Here is a 27,593-nt window from a genome sequence, read left to right on the forward strand (position 1 = left end):
TGGTATCTGTCAATTGAAGCGCAGTGGAGCGGAAACGTGTTCAGCAGACAAATCAGATTCCAACTGGATTCCAATGATTCCACAGAAATGACGCAAAAAATATGTCACCTATGAATATTTAATCTAAAAAAAAAAAGTTCAACAAGCCAAGCCAGATAACATGCGTGAAGATCGTTCATTCTACGGTCTGATATAATTATTCAATGTTTAGATAAATAACCATGTACTTTTAGACGTTAAAATGAGGGCTCGATATTTTGTCCTCGCGTCCCGAGTTCGATACGTATAATTTATGGTGACCACGACCCATGCTACTAGGTCGAAATATCGACAAATCAAGATTATCAAATTTATCGTGGTACCAACATTTTACCCGTTATCTACATTATGATAAAATATAGTCCGTACATAATTCTCACGCAAATCGCAATATATCTTTCTGTGTATATAGGCAGTAAAGGCATAGGTATTGTACCTAACTATAACTCATTGACTTATATACAATTTTGAAAATCCCTCCTAAATTGGGTTTCCAAGAAAATCCACAGTGGCACTAGCGTGTTCGTGTCATAGATATTTTTTATCTTTATGATTTGGCTTGGTTTGTTTTGCAGCCAATCGGACCGAACGAAAAACACTCCCAAACACCCGTCCACATGCTTGCTCAAAGAGTTTGAGCAAGCATGTGGATCATACTCCCAAAGAACAACCACTAGTGCTTGTTGTTTGGGAGTATGAAGTTGCACCATAACTCATAAGTGATAAGAATAAAGCAAACCGAGCAAAAGTTGCCAGCGGGAGCTGCAAGCCGGTGCCAGACCATGCATGTGGCAAACAAAAAAAAGATTCCGACGAATTGAGAACCTCCTCCTTTTTTTGAAGTCGCAAGTATCAGCAAAAACCACCAATGGCTCAAAGGGTTTCAGAGCCGATGACCAAAGAGAATATCCACTAATGGCGCAAAGGGTTTCAGAGCCGAAGACCAAAGAGAATTGCCGAAGACCAATAAAACATCAAAGCGATTCTCGTCTGTCCACAGAGTAGGTACTTTGTAAATATAAATGGTCAAATGGACTTCGTCTGTGTTGGTGTTAGCTGGCGGGCGTGCTCTGCCTTTTTGGAGTGTTTTTTTTTGTTAAAACTGATTGGAAAGCGCTCTAAGGGGGTGCCGTGCGTATGTCGGCGGGCGCCGGCATAGACGGGGTCCATACTTGTATAGTTTAACTAACTTGTTACAAATTAACTATAAACTCGACATTGGCTCATCTTTGTAAAGCCAGGACGAGAGAGAAAAAAAAATGGTCAAATGTCATAATGTTCCGTGATCAAATTCACTTATCATCTTATCTTGTCATAATCTTTTTTCGGTGATCATTCGCAATGCAATGAATTTTGCCGGTTTCTGTTCCTAATATTTGTTTGAAAATTAATGAAGCAATAGAAGTAGTACTCAACTGGAAAATGTCTAGAGATATTACTGTTCTCGTACCTAATGGAAGAAGAATGAAAGTTCATTGTACTGCCGATACGAGCATATTACAGGTACATTTTATTGATATAATAAAATTGAGTAGGGACCAATAAATATTTGTCTAACTGCCTATCATAATAGGCATTCAAAAAATTTAAACCGCATAAAAGGCCACTCGATCTGTATTTAGCAAGCGAAAAGAGGATTTGAGCTACTAGGTTTTAAATGATTGGTCATGAATATCTGTAACAAATGATGCGCTGTATGCATAATTAGTATGTTATTAATGTGCTCACTTCCAAGAAATTCACACACGTCACATTTTGAAGAATAAAAAGCTGTGCCACAATCTTTGCTATACCGGTGGGTAAATATGGTAGATAAGCTAACTTAGCTCCTTTACCGCAGCATATAAACTGAAATATTGGAAACAGAAGTGTATGAATTCTTTATGCTATGTGTGAAGAATTATGATAGATGGGAGCTGCTCCTACACTTCGGATTTAACTACATAGTAATGTTTAGTAGGTACTAGATTTTGAACTCTTTTTCAGCTTCTAGAAGATGTATGTGCTAAACATGGTTACCAAGCGACTGATTATGATTTAAAACATCATAACCACATATTGGACTTGACAACAACTGTGAGATTTTGCAACTTACCTAACAAAGCGGTCCTTGAAATGGTTGAAGCTGAGAGGAAAAGAATTGAATCAAATGTTACTATTGGATTGATGTTGAATGATGGTAATTTTTGATGGGATGATAGAAGAAGGCATTAATTTGTGGAAGTCTATGATATACAAGAAACCACAAGCTCAATTCGCTATAATCCACCAAAACAGACAAATCTGTATGCCACAATATGCAACATTCAACATACCTAGAACCACAAAAAAAAAAGCAGGAAAAGCAAGCAATACACACCACCAACACACAATACCTCACAGATCTTCTAGAACACACTCAATGTATGCTTAATGTCGACACTGGGGCATATTCAGGAGATGTTAACGATTGCAGTCTGCTTTACTTGTCTCTTGTATGCTAAGTCTGAAATTGATGATGCATTTCATACATGGTACAACAATTGAGACATGGTCAAAGTATGTTTTGAAGGGTTATAGTGAATTAAGCTTGTGGTTCCTTGAAATTTTTGAGTATTTATATATAATTTTATTTGTATTTATAATTTGTACATATTTCACATTGCATTAAGTGTCATATGCTATTTTGTTTGAAACAAATTCCAAAATTTAGGTGGGATTACCTAAACTAATTTAGTCACAAGAATTTCATGAAGTCTTGTGTTTGTTTTATATAGTTTAATCTCCACTTAAATTTTTGAATTTGTTTCAAACAACTCGGCATTATAGTACTTATTATTAAATGATACTTAATGTTTGAGATGCTAAGTTATAAGATGTTTCAGTCTTCTGCTGTGAAACATGTACCAGTTAAGTTAAAACTAGGTTCTATCAAGAAATTATCATTAAAACTATAATAATTACTGTGCTGTTGAAAATTATTTTCAGTGTAATGAAAATAATTATAGGTTATTAGTTATTACTAACTTTTTTGTATTCATTTCAAAAAAATATTAGGTTGGTGAATATTAGATTATTATCTTCTAAATATATAAAAGGAAAAGCTAGCTATTATGATGTAGAGATCTGCTAAGGAAGGATTTTTAAAAATTCAACCATTAAAATAAGTGTCATAAGATGGTTACTTTTTATAAAATAAAATAAATGTTTGTTTTGATAGGTGAACGAATAATGGGTGATTTTGCACCAAATACATTGCTTTATGATCTTATCACAAGTTTGGCTCCAAATGAGTTGCCATCTCTGGAAAATCCAACAATTTCATATATGAGGCAAGAAGTAGTAGGAATACCTGCTTTGAAGGAAAAGACTCTGAGACATTTAGGGTTAATAGCGGGAAGAGCCATTCTACGGCTGTTAGATAAATCTGCTGATCCTACGTGAGTAGCTTTATTAAAATATTTTCCAACATTTCTGGTCACTTTCCCATCAAACCCCAGTATCAAACCCAGTAATCACCCATCAAACTTGCACACTCGCCAATACCAAACTATGCCAACTACAAACTCGTTTCTTGTTGTCTATGGTCCTAGTTTTTAGTTCAACTCATTTCTTGCTAATTGTCGACGGTCGGACAAGTGATCCTCGCATCCATTGACAGTGCAATGGAGACAAATATGTGAATAGACATCTCTTGCTCCTTGTGCAATTGTGTGTAACTAACTGTAAATTTATGCACCGTGAGCAAACTAATTTTGACAAATTTACCACAAAAGCGGTCAAACTTCATTTCTCAATTAATAAGGGATTATACTGCTTAATATTGTTTTCAAAAATTTCTTAATGTTCAAAATTGTTTTAATTATTGAAAAACCATCAAAATATTTCAGCCAAGCAAATGTATCATCTGTATATCGTCGGGTAACATCTGAGAAAGCTGAAAACATATCATCCCCACCAGATCATGTATCGTCCAATAAAGAAACCCCATGTACTCCAGGTCCTTCAGGCATGAAAGATAAAGATACACATAAACCCTTTGATCCACTAAAACTGATACAAAAGGAAAAGGAGCAAAAACATCAGGGAATAGATTCTGAGCAAAGAGACCACACAACAGATCCTGCTACATGTGATGAAGGTTTTTATCCTATTTATTGATTCACCGATAAGACTACTCAATGTTTAAAAAATCGGTCAAGTGCAAGTCGGACTTTCACACGCAGGGTTCCATACAATCATACAAAAAATAACATGTTTTCATGGCAGTCATTTTGTTGTTTGTATAGGGGCAATAGAAATACACATTCTGTCAAAATTTTAACTTTGTCCATTATTGTTGACGAGATGTTAGCCCGCTGACTGTCAGATGGACAGACAGACAGCAGAGGCTTAGTAAGTATAGGGTCCCTTGTCGCCCTTTGGGTATGGAAGTTGGAACCCTAAAAAGGGTAGTGTACATTGTGTACTACATAGTAAACGTTGGTTACATGCAGGGAAATGAAACTTCTTTTTTTTTATAACAAGCTCATTCATGTGAATACAATCTTACTACTTCGCACTTATTAAAATTTTGATAATTTTTTTAATGATTGTAAGACACTTCAGATATCCATTTTAAAAGAATTCAATCCAATAGCAAAGAAATTCAAAATGGTGTCCACTTTGAAAATTTAGATTTTTTTAACTACTAGCTGTGTACCCGACGAGATTTTCCATTCCCTATTTAACCAACAATCCGTTCTTAGTGACCTTGTTACATAAGGAACTCCTGTGCAAAATTTCATGCTTCTAAACCCACAGTGCTCCATATTGGTTTGTGTGTCATTCAGTTAAGATTTAATTATTCCTGACAGCACAAAAAATATGATTGACTGGTACCCTTAATACATTTTATATTGCTCCAGAGAATTGTTTTTCATTTATCTTTTTACAGAAAGTATTGAAACTGATGATGAGAAAACTAAGAAAAGATTAATACATTGTGATTTACCTACAACAATGCCTCATGAACCTCAGAAACAGTTACTGACCCAAGAGAACCTTGAAAGACGCCTTAGGATTGAAGAGGAAGTTACTTTTGTAAGTTACTTTTATGTAGGTACTTTTTAGGGATCCATACTTCAAAAGGAAACAAGAATCCTTATGGGCTTACTTTGTTGTCTGTCTGTCGTGTCCGTCAAAAAACCTACAGGGTACCGATAGGTATGTCTTATAGCTAAAGTAAAGGAAAAAGTAGTTACATCACTAAAAAAAATTAAAATGTGTTCACTCTGAAAAAATTAATTTACCAAATCACATATAAATGGCGCAGTCAGTCATTAACCTGCAGTGTTCTACATAAAAATGTTAGGTATATCTTGGACGATGGTACGGAAACCTTCGTACGCGAGTCCGACATGCACTTGACCAGTTTTTTTTTTTTAATTTATCTTTTTACTTAATGTATTCAAAGTTCAAATTAAGAATGGGAATGACTTTCGGACGTATTGTGACGTTATAACTGAAAATATCTTGATTCAATTAGACTTGTAACGAATAGTATATTCGGCAGTATACCGAATACCGAATATTCGGCGAGGCCCCTGGCCGAATAGCCGAATATTCGGCAAAAGTATTCGGCTGGATTTTAGCGCCAAAAACTTGTACAGACGTGATTGTTTCGCGCTCCTTATTAAATTATGTACCTGTTTTATGTACCAATGACTACTTAATAAATGATTATACCAGTGTAAATTAAAAATTTTCAACACCCCCGACCATTGAAGGTTACAGTAACTAGAAAAGAGCTGACAATTTTCAAACGGCTGAACCGATTTTCTTGGACTATTCCGCGCCTACGATCCAAAGTATCTGAGTTTTCCAAAACATCATTTTCAAATAAATAATTATGAATATCTAGGCAACGTCCATCTTGACAGCTTGACATTTGTCAATTGACACTTGAATATTATGAACCTAAGGGTTATCTAACCTTCTTTTCTACAAGAAAACTAGAAAAGAGCTGATAACTTTTAAACGGCTGAACCATTATTTTTGGATTATAGCTAAGAACACTCTCGATCAAGCCACTTTTCAAACAAAAAAAAACTAAATTAAAATTGGTTCATTCGTTTAGGCGCTACGATGCCACAGACAGATACACAGATACACAGACACACAGATACACAGATACATACGTCAAACTTATAACACCCCTCTTTTTGGGTCGGGGGTTAAAAAGAAATGAGAACCTTACCTTTATAAATTTTGATTACCAAATAATTCAAATACATAGTATCCTCCATTTTTCCAATTCAGAAGATGATTATGTACCTGTGTTATGCACCAATGACTACTTAAATGATTATAACAGAAATGAAAATATGAATATATACGTAATCAATCGATTTTAATTTTTCTTTTTACCAATTATTTCTCTATGACAAAATATATTATTTAAGTATTCGGTATTCGGCCGAATAATATGTAGATATTCGGTATTCGGCCGAATATAAAAAAAGCAGCCGAATAGGCCGAATACCGAATAGTAACCGAATATTCGTTGCAAGTCTAGATTCAATATATTCCTAATAACATTAAAAATGTGTGTGTGTAATCAGCTTATACCTACTGTGTACTGTTGTCTGTCTGTCTGTCTGTCAAGAAACCTATAGGGTACTTCCCGTTGACCTAGAATCATGAAATTTGATAGGTAGGTAGGTCTTAAAGCACAAGTACAGGAATAAATCTGAAAACCGTGAATTTGTGGTTACATTATTTAAAAAAAAAATTTAAACTTGTTTGAATTTTTATAAGATGACTATACCAAGTGGGGTATCATATGAAAGGGCTTTACCTGTCCTAAAACCGACTTTTATTTATTTTTATGTATAATAGTTTTTGATTTATCTTGCAAAATGTTGGAAAAAAGATCCGAGTACGGAACCCTCAGTGCGCGAGTCTGACTCGCACTGGTCGGTTTTTTTTTATAAAACCCATATCCACGCGAACGAACCTAACACGGACATCATCTAGTTATTAATTTAGTTTGTTGTTACAGGTGGGATCCCAAAAAGCAATCGCATTTGTACAGCCCGATGTGGCTGAAGATGAACTGTCCGACCTCCCTGATGACTTTTATGAGCTATCTCTGGAGGAAGTGAGGAAGATGTATCACGAGCTACAGAAGCGGCGCATGGAGCTAGAGAACACACCGATGCTCACTTCTGCTAAGAGAGAGGAACTTGAGCAACAGGTCCCAACAGTATTACTTATTGAGTCCACACATTTTTTATTCAATTCAAAAAAAATTGGTTACACAGTTACACCCTCAAATGATACTGCATTGAATAGTTATTATAAAATAATTTTGACGTTACTTAGACAGGTATTAGCCCCCATTTCCTTATTTTTGAAGATAAAAAAATAAATGATATTCCTACTCTACTCAATGAGCTCTAAAAAATGACACCTACCTACCTTACTTGGGTAAGAAAAAATTTTTTTCCAGCTCCTTTTCATGTCTGAGAGGCCCCCTGAAAAAGAATTTAATTGAATTTCTAATTCAATATTTGGTTTTGGGTCAACGTTTTACACCAAATACTTCAGGTTTGTCGCACATTTCGTCTACGAGCTAAAGACCTGTGACACGCGGACAGACATACAGACAGCAGTGATATTAAGGGCTGCGTTTGTACCCTTTGGGGGTACGGAAACATAAAAAAAGACTGTTTACAAAATAACTGTCAGTTTTAGCAACTATAGCACATAACTACGAAACCCTACCCCTATGTCGTGTGTATGTAAGATGAATGATAGATCATCATTATCATCTTCAACCCATCGCCGGCTCACTACTGAACACAGGTTTCCACTCAGGATGAAAATGGTTTGGCCATTGTCCACCAAACTGGTCAAGTGTGAATGCAGACTTCACACACCCTTGAGAACATTATGGAAGATGCTGGCATGCAAGGTGATGGTTGGATAGCAGTAAAATCTTGTTTTGATTTGTTGCAGGCTTCAGTGCAGAAGTTAAACACCTATAAAAATGTAGTTGTTCGGATACAGTTTCCTGACAATATGATACTTCAAGGAGTGTTCACTCCAGACAACACAATAGAAGATGTACAGAAGTTTGTAAAAGAACATCTGCATAGCCAAGATAAACCTTTTCATATATGTACGTAATATGTATATTATTGTATAATAACTTGCCCCTCATTAAGAACGAATGTACTCTAGTCCAATTGGAATCACTATTAGGGTTCCGTACATCTAAAAGAAAAAAGGAACCCTTACAGGATCACTTCGTTGTCTGTCTGTAGGTCTGTTTTGTATTTCATGTCAAGATAGCCCTTGGCTGCTTTCTCATTTTGTGGTAAGTGATGATGCAGTCTATAATGAAAGCGGGCTAACTTGGAAGGGGTATGGCAGTTTTATTTGGCATATTACCTCATACTAGAATGCTAAATCGTTTGGAAGCACAGTTTTGCGTGTAGAGTGGTAACTACTAACTAGGCACTGGCCTGCACCTGACGAATACAAGATAGTATGTTCTAAAATTATAGAAAATTTTTGAATCCATTTTTCTCAGAGTAGAAATTAATTACATGTTTTAAATGTTTCAGTTACAACTCCTCTGAAAGAAAGCTTGGACCCTAAAATGACATTACTGGAAGCAAAGTTTGTGCCCTGTGTTCACATGCACTTCAAATGGCTGGAGGAGAGCGCACATGCTACATACCTCAAAGATGAAATTTACGCAAAGAAAACCTCAAGTGACGCAGCCAGCATTCTAGCCTCTAAGTACCGGTATGAAATGTTACTTGTAATTTCGTATGGATTGTATTCGTTTAGTAAAAGCTGAAATTACTAAAACAAAAACGAAATTGATTTGAAATTACTAAGACAGACAGACAGACAACAAAGTGATCCTGTAAGGGTTCCGTTTTTCCTTTCGAGATACGGAACCTTAAAAAACCGGGCAAGTCCGTCGGACTTGCACACAAAGGGTTCCGTTTTCTTTAAGGGATTTTTTTTTTTGAGATGTAACCACAACTTCACAGTTTTCGGATTTCCTTTACTTGTGCTATAAGATGATGCTACCTGCATGATTCTAGGTAAACGGGAAAATACCCTGTAGGTTTTGATTCCCCCGCATTGAGAGACACGACAGACAGAAAATGAAGTGATGGAATTTTAAATTTTAAGGGTTCCTTTAAAAGTACCCTTTAAAAGGGAACCCTTTAAAAGGGAACCCTTTAAATGGATAAGTGTGAGTTAGACTCGGGCACTGAGGATTCTGTAACTTGAAAGGTTTGGTTGTGGCTATTTTTAAAGGAAACCGACAAAAATATAAGAATTACCAAACAATAGCAGAATTTTTGCTTATTTTTAGGTATTTCTTATATTATAGAAATTAAATACAGTTTGCCATTTTTATTCAAATTTACACAGCTAAAAGTGTTTTATGCTTTCACAGTGCACCAAATAGGAGAAAACTGGAGGATGTGCAAGACAACTCCCAGAAAACAAACCCTACTTCATCAACGTCCAAGCAAAGCAAAGTTCCTAAGTGGTTCAAGAAATAATAAAAAGCTTGTATTGCGCTAAAAAAAAATATTCATCATTGTTTGTGTCCACACCAAAGCGAACATACTCGGTTGGTGTGGATACATAGTAAGCCCCAACGCCCACCTACAGAGTCTAGTGGAGCCGAGATTAATAACATCTTTTTATAAATAGCAGTCAAAATTTGTAAAATAAAAGCAAAACACGAAAGATACTTGAAAGAGCATGTGGGTCACCGCTACTATGCTCAAGTAAATAAATTTTAATATTTTTAAATTTTCATGGCGACCGTTTTTAAATTATTCTTTGTTGTTATAGCAGCAATAGATATACACATTCTGAGAAAATTTCAACTCTCTACCTATTACAGTTCACGAGACACAGCCCGCTGACAGACGCACAAACTGTGGAGGCTTAGTAAAGTTAATATATTCCCTATTGTAAACCGAGACAGAAATGTATAAATAATAAAATAGATTTTTGTACAATAGGGTACAAATATTGGGTACGGAACCCTAAAAAAAGCTGTATCTCGCCGTTCCACTGCACTACTTAAGGTGGACGTTGCACCTAAGGGTTGTTTTTGGTCACCCAATGACTTGTGTCGTTACATAATTAACTTAGTAAGAATTATGTTACATTTTGTATGTTAAATGATTATATTTTTAGGAATAGGGTTGTTTTAATAAAATATATAAACATATTAAAACATTTATTTTCTCTCTTTATACAAAACAATAATAACTAATTATTAATTACTTATTATTATTTATGATTCATTATTAAATTCATAATTAAAAAAATACAACAATATGTTACAAGTGAGGTATAGTCACTTACTGCCGAAATTAATAACCAATCTATCTTTAATCTATCGATAAGTAGTAACTTATCGACAGATTAGTAGTAGATTTTTCTGTCAAATAACAAATTCAACACATTAAAGATAGATTGAATATTAATTTTGGTTGAATATGTAAATCACATGTGCCTTATACTGTCTTGAGTATTAATTATTACAACTGTATAAAAGATGGCAAAGTACCCAACTTGCACCTTGTAGGTTTTATAGTCTCATAACTATCATCACTATTAACTAATTCTTTGTAATACCTACACTCTCCATCTTTTCCCATTGTAACTTCTGAATTCTCCACTGTAGCACCATTTATATCAGTATATTTCTGTTCCATTTTTATTACTTTAGTTTTCATTACTTTTCTTTGTGAGCTTCTTTGGAAGTTGTTTGAAGACACTTTTTTGGTCTTTTTTAGTTTATCAATATTTACATGCCTGAATAGACACTTATCACCACTTTCACAATATCCTTTTATAAATTCTTGACAAATCTTGGTTTTATCACTTAGTTTTACATGTAAGTATGGGCAACTTTCTTTTGTACACATTCCCTTTAGATAGAAATAACATGTAGGCATTTTTTTATCTGTTAGCTTGTGAGAAAGGGTACAGTTTTTGTCATGGCAGATACCTTTCAAAAACTTGTGGCACAATGACACATGCTTCTTATCATGCAAATATTTACAGTTGCCTTGTACTTGTCTCAAGCACTTTCCATATTTTGTGAACAATCTGCACGGAATATTGTTCAAATTGAACTTGGCTCGTGCAACTCTTGACAATTTTGCCTTATTTCCACTACACAACACAGCTTTTCCTTTGAGTTGTGTAATTCTTGAAGCTGCCTTAATTGTGGATACAGCTGTATTAGTTTTCACAGGAGTACTAGTTTTAATAAACTTGAATCTATTTCTATTGCAAGAAACTAATGAAGAACTCAATTTTGTATTACTTTTTAAATAAGATTTGAATGAAGATGCAACAAATTTATTTTTATTAGTATCTGTAGCTGTATTATTTTTTAGATAACTTGCAGGTATCATTTTATACTTTGTAATTTTAATTTTCGTAATTTGTTCAGGTGTATTATGGTTTAGTTTGCTCTTTGTACAATTTTTAACTAAATGTAAGTTTGTAGATGTCAATTGATTTGTACAAGCAATCGGTACAGGATATTTATTTGCAGTTACCAATTCGGTTGCTAAATTGTTTATACTTTTGAACTCTGCATTTACAGATAATCTCTTTTTTCTTCGAATAATACAATATCGAGATCTTGTCAAGGGTACTTCCTGTGTTAGTTTCTTAGTATTTTGAATTGATTCAGGAATCGTCTGAGCTTTGATAATTGGTTGTTCTTTATTCACAACAGTCTGTTGAAAATTTTGTACTAAAGAATAGTTAGATTTGTGTAGTATTTGTCTATATGATACATTATTTACATTTTCATTTGTATTATCAACATATCCTGCACTTGGTGGTTTGCTTAGAGCAGCATTATTGCAACTTATAAAGTTGGGATTAACATATATTTTTCTGTTGTTTGATATACTCTGATTGATTTTTGTATTTGTTACTCTGTTTGGCAATTCTTCGAGATAATGTCTGTTAAAGTGTGTTGTTTTAATTGGTTCAGTGGGCCAGGGATCTGTTTCTGTTCTCTTGAAATTTGGATTTATGTACACTCTTTTATGAACACTTTGTTCCATAGTGTTACAATTATTACTTTAAACAATACTGATAATATTTATTTCCACTTTTACAATTTACTTTGTTAATGATAATGGTATCTAGTCTTTCTTCTTGATAAGCAAAATGTTGATTCATTTGACTCAAAATCTTTATAACATCTTGTTGTTTGTCTCCATTGATGCTCAAGATGCTCATATGAAAAGAAGGTTCCTGTAAATAATTTTTTATAAATTATTTTTCTACCTAAGTACAAAAATTGTCAGATTATGTCAGTACAAAAATTTAAAAAAAAATTAAAATAAAAACCGACTTCAATAACCACAAACACTAAAAAGTAAAAAAAAAAATAGTATCTAACATATTATTATTTATTATGTATAAATGAGTTAATTGTAATTCTATTATATGATAACATTTTTTGGAGCCCTGCCAATTAGCCTCACAAACGGTCAAGTATTTCAAGGTCAAATTTTTTTTTGCATTTTCCAAAAATCTACCAAATTACTTTTGGTTGCGTCCAAATCGTCATATTTTGAATAGGAGCTACTTGAGGGTCCACTAGTCTTAACACTGACTCGCTCAAATAATTTTTTTATTACACACAATATGATTTCTCAAATCATAATTATTATTACCTAGAGGATGCCCGCGGCTTCGCCCGCGTGGATTTCGGTTTCTTTAAACCCTGTAGGAACTCTTTGATTTTCCGGCATAAAAAGTAGCCTATGTCCTTCCCCGGGATGTACTGTACCCCAAGTCTGTACCATCTCATTAAAATTGGTTCAGTGGTTGGGCCGTGAAAACGTAGCAGACAGACAGACACACTTTCACATTTATAATATTAGTAAGTATGGATTAAATAATACTACTAATATCTAATAAATAAATAATTAGGCAATATGGTATATATTTAAAAAAGTTTCTTACATGATAAAACTGTGGCAATCTAAAATCTTCCAGAATATTATCAACCTTCTTGGTAATATCAATTAAGTATCTGTGAGCAAAAAAATCCACCTTCAGAGCTACAAATGTGCGAGTTTTATCCTCATTACAATAAACTTCTACAGAATCAAATCCAAGCTCAAAACTGAAAAGAAAGAAAACTCTTATACTCATACTCATATAATAAATTTACTTAGTTCTTAAATTTTTTTTGTGAAGACATTTTAATTTTTTTTATGATGTTACCTACCACAATTTAACAGTTTTTGGATTTTTTTCCTTTACTTGTGCTATAAGAGCCACTAAGTACCTACCTGCCAAATTTCATGATCGGGTAATACCCTATAGTTTTTCTTGTCAGACACGACAGATGGACAGACGTACAGGCAACAAAGTTATTTGTTACTTGTTATTTTATTTGTTCTTCGATTTAGACCTGTAAAAGCGCTTGCGAAAGTCAGATGGGTATAGTATTCCATTTAGTTCTCCATATTCCGTCTATGTGTGAAGTGTCTATTATGTGTGAAGTCTGCCAATCCACACTTGGTCAGCATGGCAGACTATGGCCAGCTATACTTTCTGAGAGGAGACCTGTGCTCAGTAGTGGGCCGGCGATGGGTTCATCATGATGATGATGATGAACTTATGTTATTTAAGTCATTTTTGTATTATTTCAATAGTTAGGTACTGCAGAGATAAACCTCTATGGCTTGAATAATGTACACTTTCTTTTTTCTCCTTTTTCTTTTAAATCTATCTAATAATAATGTAATATAATCTGTTAATACTTATACCAGTTATCATATACCTTTCAATATTATTTAGGGCTTCTTGTAATGAAGTTGTAAATGTATTGATCATATGATACTTCAACACAAAAGTTTTTGAAAGACTGATGTGGATGTCTTCCAATTTGCAACAAGAATCATCAATGGTCGCAAGTAATGCTGCAAATTTATCTATTAATTTAAACAAGTTTTCTTTATCTGGGTCTAGAACAACAAAACAAATTGTAGGCTATTTAAAAGTTTAATGGCTGAAAAGAAATTAATCAATTCTCTAGTGTAGTGGTGTAGTAATCACGATTTCCTAACATGCGAAACATTATAGAATCAGATTTTATTTTCAACTAGTAATTCAGTTTAAAAAATATTTTGAATTGACAATAGACCCCAGCCTTTAATTGCAGCTCAATACCAATCACCACTTAACAGGCCAAACTGCTAAGCAAGTAAGAATTTTAGTGTGGCACTTAGAAAATAAATTCATTAAGACTGCCATACCTGCCTGTTCCAGGTTAGTGCTTTGTCAGGCCAAAATAGTAAGCAACAATCCTACAAATCTTATTGTCACAAATCATTACTTTTATTAAGATGCTAACTGATACCCGCAACTTCATTCGTGTAGATATTGGTTTTTAAAAATCCTATTTGAGCTCTTTGATTTTCCAGGGTAAAAAGTAGCCTATGTGTTAGTATAATCCATATGCGTTCCTTTCAGCCAAATCCATTTAGTAGTCTTTGCATGAAAGAGTAGCCAACATACAGACACTAACTTTCTCCTTTATAATATTAGTGTGATAGAAAGACACAGAGTGCTCTATAGATCTCAGCCAAAGTTGGCCAGCCAATAAATTAAGGATTGAATAAGAATAACTTACACTCAATATACACAAACGTAGCCCAGTTTCCTCTCACATGCGGAAAGCTCCGAACTCTTCCCCCATGAAAGTCAGAGTCATCAACATGTTCTTCAAATGATACAACAGATACTCCACTTAAATTGGGTCTAGGTAGTTTTGGCCTAAAATTTAAGGATTTTATTAAAAACCAGGGTCATATTTAAATTATTGTGCTGTTGCCAGTTTCAAGTGACTTTAAAACTAACGAAGTTATCAAATCCTGAGCATTCAATATTACCAAGGTTATGAACAAAGCTACAAAGGATCAAGATCAAAAGATCATATACATAATCACTACAAAACCAGCATTCGTTCACATAAATAGGTATAGTGAACGACAGGCCCAGATGGCAACCGGGCTGAGGAGGCCCCGCACAGCCCCCTCCGCCTCATTGCCATCTCGATCTGTCGCGTGCTATAGGTACCTACTTTGAATAATCCTTTTCCTGACTATCCTCGGAATCGGATTCTTCGTTACCGTACTGACAAATATAGGTCAGCCCAGACATTAGTTCCCCAAGGTTAACTTACTAGACCTACTTTATCTTTCACATAGAAATACAAATAAATATTTTGTAATTTGTAACCACAAATATCACCCAATAAAATTAAGATTTTTTTTAATTTTCTGGCCTTGACGTTTATTTTACGGCCCTAGATAATTGGGGGTTTTTTTTTATTTACTTTACGGCCCTGGATATGTTCGATTTTGATAACAAGATACCAAAGAGTATGTAACCACTAGCTGCACTAAAAGTAGTAACACAGATTAGGTACCTACTAAAGTTGCCTATCGATATTTAGAAGATAAATCTGCCCAGATCATGCCCAGATGGCAGAAATCTACCATGGATGGCCCATAGAGATAGTATATAAACAACTAGAGGGACAATGACAGATTAACGGTGTTACAAAAAATGAAACGTAAATGTGTGCGTGAAATAGAGTTGTCCTGACTTTAGCATTGTATTATCGATAGTCTTACTGGCGAAATCATAGGACACTAATGAGTTAGTTTTAACGAAGTGAAGTAAAAAGCATCTTATAATCTTAAAAAATCAAATACATTTCAAATACACAAATAGTAACAAAGCTAAAGCTAGGTAACAGATTATTATTTATTAATGAAATGACTTGGTGCAGCTACTACGAAATAAACGATTGATAAATCTATATGTATAGGTATATAACGTTGTCAAGAATATAAATGCGTAAGTATGGATGTTTCTGTGTGTTTGTGTTTTTATTACCTCTTCACGCCTAAACGGCTAAACGATAGTAAAAGTATAGCAAGTAGTCCGCCTAAAACTAAAGACCCTACGCGGTTTGTATGTGTGCGACGCGTACGTACGCGTGCACACACCAAATCTCGGACTCACTAGACCTCCTATGGGACTCACTTTGTCGCCACGCTGTTGTGTTTAGCACGCTGTGTAGGTATTTATTTTTCTAAACACCTTGAGTTGGACTATTTGCTATATTTTTACTATGGCTGAACCGTTTGAGCTGAAAGGTATGTAGATAGCTTAGATAGTGCATAATTAATTTGATTAATTACAATAACACTCTGATATAATGTCTAAGTGACAAGTTAATAAAAATAAATAGTATATATGGCGCTCAATTCATAGCTAATGACCTATGACCCCGATAAGCACTTAAATACAGTAATGTACGGGTTCTTTAGATATGAAATCTAAGTCACGCTATATAAAATAAAAATTAGTGAAAATATTTATTTCGTTCTTTTCTTTTATTGGAAAGTAGTGTTTTATATTGTATTTTACATACATCACATGAAACCTACCGGTAGACACGATTATCGACTATCGATACTTGTGACGTCATCACTTTGTCAATCCCTATCGTAAACAAACGTTTTTAAATTTTACTCAAAATATCCAAAAATTCTTCATTTAGCAATGTAATTTGATGATAAGTCTTAAGAAAAACCTATCATCTAAGCTTCCAATAGCTTTTTTGCCTAATTTTCAAACAACAAATGATGAAATAATGATTATAAACAATGAGTATAAATAATCAGTAATTACCTGTGAAACGTGTATTTACGCGGATTATAACGTCTTGTAACGTCACATTCGCTCACTGAACAAGACACCATGGTGGCAGGACATAGATTTTACGTTTTAATCGTAAAATTATTTAGTAAATGCAAAAAATCACCTCGACTTGGAACAGGCCGAAAACGTATGGCCTCGTACTCACGTAAACAATGACTTATTGGCATCTTGTTTCGCTATCTCGCTTTCGCTCGCGGCAGTGGATCTTATCTAACTACCTTTCGCTCCCTCGCTTTGTCAGTCTTTGAGCGTAGCGAAAACTAGTATGTCTATGGGATGGCCTTACTGGTAGTATGTAGCTATACGGTATACCATGGATGATTATCTTGACATATACACTGACAAGTTGATCCAACAACCACAGTTGCCATCGTGTAGACAGAAATCCAACTTTGGTTGGTTAAGATTGGTGTAGTATAATTTTTTGGAAAGCAGTTGGCAGCATTGATTGAACATTGAACCCACGACTACATGCTACTTATCTCCTTTCTACACGCTACTGTACATAGCCATAGCTAGTGAGTGATTATATACTCTTTGCGCCATCAACATGGTTCTCTTTGGCAAATTAATTTCTGTAGGCACTGTGCCCAAAATATACGCACAAATCACTAATGCGAAAAGTTTTCATAGTAGTAGACTGAAAGGCAAAGTAGCTATAATAACTGCGTCGACTGATGGGTGAGTATGACTATCAAATTTATCCACCTACCTAGTTATCATTATTTATCAAGATATGTAGGTACGTACTTCTGAAATCTATAGTTTTTAGGGTTCCGTAACCGAAGGGTGCCCCAACCTCCGTTGTCCGTCCGTCTCTCAGTGAACCTGAACTGATCTCGTGAACCATAATAGGTAGAGAGCTGAAATTTTCACTGATTATGTATTTCTATTTGACAACAAATAGGTAGGTACTTACAGTGCCCGGCAGGAAATATTGTATATCGAACTTTAGAAAGAGATGACGGTTTCGTAGAGCGTTGTCTCTGTTGTTGAGACCGGCGAAACGTTACATACATAGGTGGTAGAGACAACGCTCTACGAAACCGAAATCTATAAAGTTTGATGTACAATATTTCCTACCGGGCACTGTATTAAAAACTTCAACCATCGTGACCACGACTCGTGCAACTTGAGTTGAAATATCGGCAGATAGACATCGTGATATGTACCCGTTATTTATAATATAAAAATTTCAAAATTGTCGCCATGAAATTTAAATTATTATTTCTTGTACGGAGCCATTCTTGTGCAAATCCAACTCGCACTTGACCAACTTTATTATAACATATTATTAATATACCTACCTATTATTCTCTTCGAATGTAGGTAAGATCCTTTTAAAATCCTGTAGAATCAAAAAATTTTGAATTGGGGTATTCAATAAAGATTGAAAATGGGTGTGTTACAGGTAACTTGTGCTATAAGACCTACCTGCCTTTTGTAATTCTAGGTCAACGGGAAGTACCCTATAGGTTTTCTTGACAGACACGACAAACAGACAGACAGACAACAAAGTAATCTAGAGTGAAAAGAATATTGTATTTTTTAAAGGGAAGGAAAAAATTAAAACCGCTCGTTTTTTTGCAAATTATGTCCTTTTCTGTCTTAGGCTGAGATCAATACCTTACCTACCTTGAGTTTGCTCGGACTTTATTTATGTGAGAGAGTAGATAAGGAACTAAGGAATATGTCAAGTCAAAGTATGATCTATATATCCCTAGGTCACTATAATTTACCTCTGTGCTATTGCTGTGAGAGCCTTGTGGTTAAGATGTCCGTCTCCTAATCCGAGAACGGAGGTTCGATTTTGCGCACGCTCCTCTAACTTTTGGAAGTTATGTGCGTTTTAAATAATTAGATCTCTTGCTACGGTGGTGGAATACATCGTGAGGAAACCTGCATGCCTGAGATAATCCATAATCTTCTCAAGTGTGAAGTCTGTCAATCCGCACTTGGCCAGCATTGTAGACTATGGCCAAACCCCTTCTCATTCTGAGAGGAGACCCGTTCTCTGTATTGAGCCGGCGATGGGTTGATCATGATGATGAGATGATGATTATCCACGCTAATAATACTAGAGCGTCGATGCCATGCTACTGATATTTAAGTATAAGTAGGTACGTATCTCTCCAGTCAAAACGATTGTCGGTGTAATCTACAAACGATACATTGTAGTTTTCGATTATGTAAGTACCTACGTCTTGTCCAGTTTAATAAACTTATTCACTGTCAACAGCATCGGATACGCCATAGCAAAGAGACTAGGAGATGAGGGAGCATCTGTAATCATAAGTAGCAGAAAAGAAGAAAATGTTAAAAAAGCAACCGAAAGTTTACGTAAAGAAGGAATTGAGGCCGAAGGTCTCGTATGTCACGTAGCTGATGCTGAACATAGGAAAAGGCTATTCAACTTTGTAGGTGTCTTGTACAGCTTTATTAAAAAGTGCTCGTAATGTCATTAATTTTTTTTGTGGAATATTTTGAAGGTTTGCCGCAAAGATTATAATATTATAATACGTCATGCTTTTGGGAGGCACAAACCTCTGCATGGCAGAAAGTCACGCAAAATGCGCGCGTACGCGTTAGCGATTTGTGATATGCACTTAGAATAACCACCTGAATGTAGAATCGCCACATCATAAAGCACCTATTTCATGAAAATATGGTCTTACTTTACCTATATAATATGATCATGCTCTCGATCTGGCCATGACATGTACCTACAGGTCTTATGACGTGTAGTTGACGACGATGGCTCGTAATTTTTAACCGACTTCCAAAAAAGGAGGAGGTTCTCAATTCGTCAGAATCTTCCCCGATTACTCAAAGACCCCTGGACCGATTTGGATTTATTTTTTTGTTTGAAAGGGTATACTGTGCAGGTGGTCCCATATAAATTTTGAAAGAAATCCAAGAGTTTCACTCTTGGATTTCTAATTTTGTTTTAATATGCTCGCTCGACTTAATACCTAGGTACATTACACGTTTAGCTAAACAAAAATTATTTTGTACTTTTTAGTGTTTGTGGTTTTTGAAGTCGGTTTTATTTTTCTTTTATTATGCGCATTATTCATCAAAGAGCCGCATTAGACACGCTGTCGTCGCGCGTGTTGTGGCCCAAGCTCCTTTATTTAGATAGGTAATGAAAACGGTGATATGTCATAATAAAATTACTGTTATAGGCGAAAAGTAAATACGGAGGAATTGATATCCTGGTTTCCAATGCCGCAGTAAACCCTGCAGTTTCGCCTGTTTTGGAGGTTTGTAATCTGAATATATTATGTAAATTTTTATTTTCTATGTATAAGGTAATTAATAAGGGTTTAAAAGTGATAAGATTTAATTACTTTAACCTTTAATATCGACTTAAAACTTTAAATATTAGGTAGGTAGGTGACCACTCCCTGGCGCTTTGGTCTTATTGGTGGGAAGTCCCGGGTTCGATTCCTGGCAGGGGTTTGGAATTTTATAATTTCTAAATCTCTGGCCTGGTCTGGTGGGAGGCTTTGGTCGTGGCTAGTTACCACCCTCCCGGCAAAGCCGTGCTTCCGAGCGATTTAACGTCCGGTTCGATACCGTGTAGAAACCAAAAGGGATGTGGGTTTAAAAAAACTGCCATACGCCCTCTGGGTTAACCCGCTTCCATCTTAGACTGCATCATCAAATACCACCAGGTGACATTGCAGTCTAAGGCTAACTTGTATCTGAAAAAAAAAGGTACAGATTACTTAATAATTAATACTTACCTTGCTAATTAACTAATGATCAATACTTAATTATTATTATTGCCTTAGAATTATTCTACCAACTCTTTTTACTTGGTTACCTACTAATTACTATAGGATAGGTACTAGGTACCCGTAAGTATAAGTGTACCTACCTAGATATAGAAAGAAATCTCTGAAAAGATCACAATCAAAAATTTAAAAAAACCTGAACAGAAAATCTCTAAAAAGTAAAAAAATAATTATTATCGTTTCACTTTTTATAGGGTTTTTGTGTAGGGAGTATTTTAAATTGTTATTTAATTTCTTACAGACTGATGAAAAGGTGTGGGACAAAATATTTGAGGTGAATGTCAAGTGTTCGTGGTTGTTAGCAAAAGAAGTTTATCCAGAATTGATCAAGCGTGGCGGTGGAAATATTGTATTTATTTCTTCTATAGCGGGTTATCAACCTATGGAAGTATGTTAATTATATAAATCCATAACTTTATTTAAATCAATTAAACATTTTTCTATCAAACTGTTCATTGTTTTACAGCCTTTGGGACCGTACAGTATCAGTAAAACAACCCTCCTCGGCCTGACTAAAGCGATTGCTTACGAAGTTACCCACGAGAATATTAGAGTTAATTGTGTTGCGCCAGGAATCGTTGCTACGAAGTTCGCCTCGGCAGTAAGTATTTAAACAAGTGAGAACAAAAGGGGAGGTATGAGATCTCTAAAAAATAAAGTAGTCTCAATTACTCAAAAGTTCACAAAAATTGTTGGAATATTCTTATTTTGAATTATTAACTTATCGATATTACTACGTCGGTACTTCTAGGTACTTATATGTTTTCAATAATAAAAATCGTCGTACCAACTCTATCCACGAAGAAGTTAGTATAGGGCTATCCTTATCCCGTAGGTACAAGACGAAAGACAACTCAAACACTGAGTCACTGACCATTTACAAACTAAAATGTTTTCAAATTGAATTTCTTATGTTTTGCTAAAACATTTTCGAATTGAATTTCGAATATTTTTTACCTGACTGTATGTATGTTTGTATCCAAATTCTGTGTGTTCCACCGTAGTGTCTAAACTACTGGACCGATTGTGATGAATGAGGTGTCAACTGTTTCGTTGCAAGGGTCCGGGTGGCATTGGCTATATTTTATACGAAAAAAATTGGCCTAACGGATGTTACTTCAAAAAAAGTGGAGGTCTCAAAATTTTTTTTTTACTATTGTATCGAGTGGGATATCAAATGAAAGAGAAGAAAATTCTGAACTCATAAATATAAGTGTACAACAACGTTAAAATATACCAAGCGACAGGAAAACAATTTTACTCCAATATTTCAAGGTTTATTAAGACGATCGCAGTCAGGTTTTAGTTTTCAACTTTATTGAAAACATGTTTGTGATTGGTTGGTGACTAGAAATGGCTAACGCCCCTGAGGGACTTCGTCTGTGTTGGTGTTAGCTGGCGGGCGTGCTCTGCTTTTTTGGAGTGTTTTTTTTTGTTAAAACTGACTGGAAAACACTCTTAGGGGGTACCGTGCGTGTGTCGGCGAGCGCCGGCACAGACGGGGTCCATACTTGTATAGTTTAACAAACTTGTGTTACAAATAACTACAAACTTGACATTGGCTAATCTTTGTAAAGCCAGACGAGAAAGAAAAAAAAAAAAAAAAACGCCCCTGAGTTTTTGTCTCTATCATTTGTATCGGATTACGTACAAGAAAGAGCCTTACTCATGCCTTACTATACCTACTACTTCTCTCTCTGTGAAATAATCATCATTGTATAGCAATGTTAGAGAAACAGAGTATAAAATAAGAGAGAAATATAAATATACATGCTAATGAAAAAGCTGTGATAGCCTAGTGGTTAGAACGTCCGCCTCCTAATCGGAGGTCGGGGGTTTGATCCCGGGCACGCACTACTAACTTTTCAGTTATGTGCGTTTTAAGCAATTAAATATCACTTGCTTTAACGGTGAAGGAAAACATCGTGAGGAAACCTGCATGCCTAAGAGTTTTCCATGTTCTCAAAGGTGTGTGAAGTCTGCCAATCCGCATTGGGCCAGCGTGGCAGGCTATGGCCTAAAACCTTCTCATTCTGAGAAGAGACCCGTACTCAGTAGTGGGGCGGAAATGGGTTGATCATGATGATAAATAAACATAAGTAAATACTTACTTCATATTTAAGTTTTCTTCGTTTTTTAGATTACAACCTCGGACATGGCAGCAGAAAAATCCTTGTCAATAGTACCAATGAAGAGATTTGGTAAACCTTCGGAAATCGCAAGTGCAGTAGCTTTTTTGGTCTCAGACGATGCCAGCTACATAACTGGCGAAACGCTTGTTGTCGCAGGGGGCACTTATGCTCATCTTTAAAATTTTATAAAAGTGTTTATTTTAATATTCGAAACCAAGGAAAGTGTATTTCTTGCTAAGGTGGTAGGTTTCATGTTTAAAATGTATAGGTACAGGTATTCTTCGCAAGATTGTAACTAAGGGCCTTCGTTATGTATATTATGTAAATATTAATATCATTTTCTAATAAATATTTTGTATAAACTTTTTTTTTAATATTTTCTTTTGTAGTATAAATTTTTTCTTGTGTGTAAGTATGTATTTTTCTTTTGTTTGTATTTTAAAAATATCCACTAGGTACATATATGCACTAGTGGTTCGCCACGAACTGAACTGAAAGCTCGCGGTATCCCATAATTCCCATAAGCTAGTTTTAAGGGGTATGAGACGGGTCTGCCCTCGAAATTCAAATTTAATTTGGTTTTTCGCAATTTGTAAACTAATACGACAACGTAGGCTTATGGCATTTTAATTGCGCCAATGGCAGGTATAGTCACAGGTTTATATAAAAATCTTTACTTGAAAGGGTCCAGTTTAAGAAATTAGCTCTACTATCGATTAATTTGTACAAATTAGTCGATACTAGTGCTAATTTCTTTATAAATTACAAATTGCGAAAAATCAAATTAAATTTGAATTTCGCGGGCAGACCCGTCGCATCTACCTTAACTATTTATTGTAATAGAAGACAGCGCCATCTATTAGGTGTCATTATTGTGAAGTTGTGTTAAAAATACTCATTCCCATTAAAAATGAAATAATTTCGTTTCTTATAATATTTATCTGATTTTAGTATTATTTGTTCAAGTACAGGATAAAATTATATTATTCTGAAATTATACACATGTTTCAGTTTCTAATATGTAGCTGTTTTTGACATATATCTCCACTTTGAAAACCTCCCATTTCGTCAATTGTAAGGGGAAAAAATTAAAAATATATATTTTTGTACTCTGTTTAAATCGTCTTCAAAAAGATATGTCTCAAGCTTATGTAACGCAAAAAAAAAACAATATTTTTGTTTGCATTCACTTCTATGAGAGCCCCATGAAATAATTTTTTTATAATTTTTTAAACAATATTCGGCTGAAGTCCATCAGTTTACTTTACATACTCGTAATATAATGTTTGGATTTGAAGTAATTACGTTCAGTTATTCAGAAGTTATAAGGGTCTGACAGGCAGACGGTGTAAATTCACTCAAGTAGATTCAGAGGCCTCGCTTCCCTTGGTTAAAAATAGCTTTTTTATTAAGTACTATGATTTACAGAGATATCAGACCATATAATGATAAAAATATATCATTTATGTTTCTATGAATTTTAGGATTGTTCATATAATAAAATAAAATAAAAATTGCTTATCAATATCTATTAACCACCAATTAGTCATCATCATCTGAATCTAGTATATCACATTTTTTTACTCCAATTTGTCTTAAAATAGTACTAGCAGGGCCTAACATGCCCTCGTCTTTCATACTTTGTGATAAATTTTTGAAAATGTTAAATTCAACATCATCATTTTGTATTGATTTCAACTTTGAAGCAAGTTCTACGTCTTGAGCTTCGCAACTTAAATCCATATTATTTTCAACACAATCTTCACCATCATCATCATCATCGCTACTGTAATCGCTGTCAGTGATACTTTGATTTGAAACCATGTTCAACAATTTCTCTATGCAATTAACAAAGTCATCAGAGTTAAAATCAATAGAGTCTTTAGTGTTTTCTTTTCTATTATGTTCTATGCCATCGAAATTGGAAGTTTCTTTTAGAAAATCTGTTAATTCTGACGTCAATATATGTGGCGTTAAAGGATCTTTGTTCTTCAGCTTGACATTTTTACCATAATGGGTATTCAAAAACTCATTTAGTTCATCTGGACTAACATTTAACCAGGCATCGTCATCCTCTTCTAACATTTCTGTATCACTTTTTTGTTTCAATAATGCTATAGTTTTATTAAATTCATCAGAAGACTTTATTTCATTGATGACATTGCAAGCATTTAAACTTATTGAGCATTCCATATCTAAAAAGTAGGCCATTGCCTTCTCTAACAACTGTGAATACTCAAGAGAACCCTCCAAATTATCCTTGAAGTAACCATTCTTGGTTAGACTATTGAGAAACTTTTTGTATTCTGGTGTATGATATATATCTTCAGATAGTCTACTCGTTATTATTCTATAGCCACACATAACTTTTAGTCCAAGCTGAGCTTTTTTCTCTTTCACTGCATTGTTGTGCCTAATATATTTAGGAAGTTCAGATTGCATAAGCATAGCATACAAGTATTTGGTAAATTTTATTTGTGTACTTATACAGTCCTCAAGTTTGATACCTTTACAATGTTTGGCATCAAGTACATCTAAGTTGCAATATGTACTCACTATGGGAGCTAGTAGGGATGGCTTCAGGGTTAATATTGCAGCTATTTCCACAGGTAATTTTAGAATTGCTGTGTGACTACTTTCCTTTATTTTTTGAGGATATTCTCCAATTCTTTTCATAATAGCCAGTTCAATTTCGGGAGATGATTGAGTTAGCTCAGGATTTTGTGAAACAAGCCTTATTGCTTCAATTAATTTCAAGGGTGAATCCGTAGGTACTACTGTATTAGGTATAATGTGCAAGTGTTGATTGAAAATAAATACCTGCAAATAAAAAATTACATAATTGTCATGTACATTTTTAAAAATAACAATGCTCAGGTTATTATAACTGTAGGGAAATGTAAATTTTACAATCTATAAATAAAATTAAAGCAAATATAATTATTAAGAAACATCTTGAAGCTGATTACATGAATAAATTATATAGAATAATAGCAGATACATGCAGGCTTTGACAGATAGTACAAAATCAAAATCTTTAAGGGGCATGAGACAGGCCTGCCCGCAAAATTCAAATTTAATTTGGTTTTTCGCAATTTGTTAACTAATACAACAACGTAGGCTTATGGTATTTAATTGTGACAATGGCAGTATCATCCTCACAGGTTTATATAAAAATCTTTACTTGAAAGGGTCCAGTTTAAGAAATTAATTCTAGTATCGACTAATTTGTGAGAATAGTCGATACTAAAATTAATTTCTAAGAATGATTCACTTCTAAATGTGCAAATACTGTGCCATGTTGCAATTACCAAAATATTCCCAGACATTTTACTGAAAGTGATGAAAATGTATTGATAATAATTGCCCTGGGTGACTGGCAATGCCTGCTTGATAGACTTAAATTATTGTTCAGTTCTTACCCTGTTTTCAGTGGTTTCAGGATTAGCCCAGTCTGGCAAATAATCTGCAGCTTCAATAAGAAGGAAATCTCCATCATTATCTTCAATTTGAATAATCATATGGTTGTATATTTTTGTTATCTCTAATATTAGATAAACTATGAACCATTCATCCTCAATGTTATCGCCAAAACATGTAGTACTCAGAAGGTAACATGGAATCTCTGGAAAAACATGATATTAGTAAAAATAGATTTATAATCATGCCAATACTGTTGTATTTCTCTAAACTAAATTTGGAGTATCTGCATCCTCCTCCTTTTGATATTGCTAAAAAAGGACAGAACATGAATTTTGCATGAGACTTTAAATTTTAGTGCACTCTACAAATTTAAATAAACAATAGGCTTGCGACTGGCAGCTAAAGTTACAAGGTTTGACAGCTCTTAAATAAAATTTAAAAATGCTAATAATATCTGGCCTTGTCTTTTTACATAAGTAAGAAGAGGATGTTAACTCTAATTTTGTTGCGTTTCAAAAAATTATCAATATTGATTACCCAGTATGTGATGTTACTTCACTAGTAAATTGCCATCTCAACCTGTCGCGAACATTAGGTTATACAATATCATCCAAATAGATTTTACACAATATAATCCAATACAGAACTGACTTATCATTCTAGTCTATTTAGATATAATAATAATCTACATTAATATTAAAAACAGGTTAGTTTGGATGTAGGAGGTAATCTCCGAAACTAGGTACTCCTTGGTTTCGAAAATTCTTTCCCCCATAGATAGCTACATTATCTCCGGCTACTATATGCTATAAATTATATTAGAATTACGTTTTGCGAACAATCGCGGAAAAAACGAGTAATAATAATAATAATCGTACCATTAGATTGATCTGTTAAAATCGGCAGATTAACTCTAAATTCATCTCTATGCCATATGTAATCCTTAGACATTGATGCTATTATTCTATTTATTGAATCGCAGAGATTTTTCCATTCATTTTCAGAAAGTTCTGTAGTTGAAAAGAAAAAACATTGCAAAGTATCTTCGTACTTAGGATTCCTGCCAGCGGAAGTCATTTTCAGGGTAGTATTTCCTATTTACGTAGGGCTGTTGCACTTTTTGATTTGATTCAATCTAATTAATTTTCCAATCACTAAGTTTATAACTTCACAATAAATAAATCACATCACAGACCAGAAAACATTGGAAAACATGAAGAAATGGTTGAAAACAATGAGTATCCACAAACTCTTTGATTACTGTGATGGTGGAGTGACATACTCTTTGGAAATCAAAACACAGCTCAAAACATCGCGTCAAAGAGTAATGTAATTTCACCAACACAGAACCAGCACAGAACACAGTACCTACTCGGAGTTTGTTAATTTCACTCTATTTCACTCACTC

At 34.4% G+C, this 27,593-nt stretch overlaps 5 protein-coding genes across 6 annotated transcripts; 2 read left to right on the forward strand and 3 right to left on the reverse strand.

The window, feature by feature from the left end:
• The first annotated feature begins 1,306 nt into the window (after window positions 1-1,306).
• On the forward strand, window positions 1,307-10,284 carry LOC123868272 (tether containing UBX domain for GLUT4). Its single transcript, XM_045910710.1, has 9 exons — window positions 1,307-1,542; window positions 2,026-2,218; window positions 3,239-3,458; window positions 3,909-4,159; window positions 4,955-5,100; window positions 7,061-7,255; window positions 8,020-8,182; window positions 8,631-8,814; window positions 9,485-10,284. Exons 1-9 carry the CDS (start codon window positions 1,462-1,464, stop codon window positions 9,591-9,593), a joined length of 1,542 nt encoding a protein of 513 aa, XP_045766666.1. The 5' UTR covers window positions 1,307-1,461; the 3' UTR covers window positions 9,594-10,284.
• Window positions 10,285-10,296: 12 nt separating this feature from the next.
• Window positions 10,297-12,140, reverse strand: LOC123868271 (zinc finger CCCH domain-containing protein 3). The gene has a single exon (XM_045910709.1). It carries the CDS (start codon window positions 12,138-12,140, stop codon window positions 10,590-10,592), a length of 1,551 nt encoding a protein of 516 aa, XP_045766665.1. The 3' UTR covers window positions 10,297-10,589.
• A 13-nt stretch (window positions 12,141-12,153) lies between these two features.
• LOC123868279 (U6 snRNA phosphodiesterase) lies at window positions 12,154-15,383 on the reverse strand. Its single transcript, XM_045910717.1, has 5 exons — window positions 15,179-15,383; window positions 14,729-14,871; window positions 13,877-14,060; window positions 13,051-13,213; window positions 12,154-12,333 (listed from the first exon to the last, which is right to left on the reverse strand). Exons 1-5 carry the CDS (start codon window positions 15,256-15,258, stop codon window positions 12,154-12,156), a joined length of 750 nt encoding a protein of 249 aa, XP_045766673.1. The 5' UTR covers window positions 15,259-15,383.
• A 1,927-nt stretch (window positions 15,384-17,310) lies between these two features.
• On the forward strand, window positions 17,311-23,128 carry LOC123868278 (dehydrogenase/reductase SDR family member 4). The gene is made up of 6 exons (XM_045910716.1): window positions 17,311-17,511; window positions 19,070-19,247; window positions 20,016-20,093; window positions 20,872-21,018; window positions 21,097-21,231; window positions 22,771-23,128. The coding sequence occupies exons 1-6, from the start codon at window positions 17,381-17,383 to the stop codon at window positions 22,939-22,941; spliced, it is 840 nt and encodes a 279-aa protein (XP_045766672.1). The 5' UTR covers window positions 17,311-17,380; the 3' UTR covers window positions 22,942-23,128.
• Window positions 23,129-24,274: 1,146 nt separating this feature from the next.
• LOC123868269 (protein ecdysoneless homolog) lies at window positions 24,275-27,538 on the reverse strand. 2 transcript variants are annotated; one of them, XM_045910707.1, is made up of 3 exons: window positions 27,237-27,538; window positions 26,185-26,387; window positions 24,275-25,582 (listed from the first exon to the last, which is right to left on the reverse strand). In XM_045910707.1, the coding sequence occupies exons 2-3, from the start codon at window positions 26,281-26,283 to the stop codon at window positions 24,305-24,307; spliced, it is 1,377 nt and encodes a 458-aa protein (XP_045766663.1). In that variant the 5' UTR covers window positions 26,284-26,387; window positions 27,237-27,538; the 3' UTR covers window positions 24,275-24,304. The 2 variants fall into 2 exon arrangements, with proteins under 2 accessions (XP_045766663.1, XP_045766662.1); XM_045910706.1 differs by having other exon boundaries at window positions 27,064-27,537.
• Window positions 27,539-27,593: the final 55 nt, after the last annotated feature.

This window comes from Maniola jurtina, chromosome 9, assembly GCF_905333055.1.
Source record: "Maniola jurtina chromosome 9, ilManJurt1.1, whole genome shotgun sequence".
In the NCBI taxonomy this organism is placed as follows: domain Eukaryota; kingdom Metazoa; phylum Arthropoda; class Insecta; order Lepidoptera; family Nymphalidae; genus Maniola; species Maniola jurtina.

Bases quoted from the DNA above. Each gene is read 5' to 3' on its own strand.
- LOC123868272 (XM_045910710.1), top strand. From the start codon at position 1,462: ATGTCTAGAGATATTACTGTTCTCGTACCTAATGGAAGAAGAATGAAA. The intron at 1,543-2,025 runs GTACATTTTATT...ACTCTTTTTCAG, and splicing joins CCGATACGAGCATATTACAG to CTTCTAGAAGATGTATGTGC. The intron at 2,219-3,238 runs GTAATTTTTGAT...TTGTTTTGATAG, and splicing joins TGGATTGATGTTGAATGATG to GTGAACGAATAATGGGTGAT.
- LOC123868271 (XM_045910709.1), bottom strand. From the start codon at position 12,140: ATGGAACAAAGTGTTCATAAAAGAGTGTACATAAATCCAAATTTCAAG.
- LOC123868279 (XM_045910717.1), bottom strand. From the start codon at position 15,258: ATGTCTGGGCTGACCTATATTTGTCAGTACGGTAACGAAGAATCCGAT. The intron at 14,061-14,728 runs GTAAGTTATTCT...TTGTTGTTCTAG, and splicing joins TACGTTTGTGTATATTGAGT to ACCCAGATAAAGAAAACTTG. The intron at 13,214-13,876 runs GTATATGATAAC...CTTTCTTTTCAG, and splicing joins GCCCTAAATAATATTGAAAG to TTTTGAGCTTGGATTTGATT.
- LOC123868278 (XM_045910716.1), top strand. From the start codon at position 17,381: ATGGTTCTCTTTGGCAAATTAATTTCTGTAGGCACTGTGCCCAAAATA. The intron at 17,512-19,069 runs GTGAGTATGACT...CACTGTCAACAG, and splicing joins ATAACTGCGTCGACTGATGG to CATCGGATACGCCATAGCAA. The intron at 19,248-20,015 runs GTAGGTGTCTTG...TTACTGTTATAG, and splicing joins GGAAAAGGCTATTCAACTTT to GCGAAAAGTAAATACGGAGG.
- LOC123868269 (XM_045910706.1), bottom strand. From the start codon at position 27,262: ATGACTTCCGCTGGCAGGAATCCTAAGTACGAAGATACTTTGCAATGT. The intron at 26,388-27,063 runs GTACGATTATTA...ATGTTTTTCCAG, and splicing joins TTTAACAGATCAATCTAATG to AGATTCCATGTTACCTTCTG. The intron at 25,583-26,184 runs GTAAGAACTGAA...TTTTATTTGCAG, and splicing joins CTGAAACCACTGAAAACAGG to GTATTTATTTTCAATCAACA.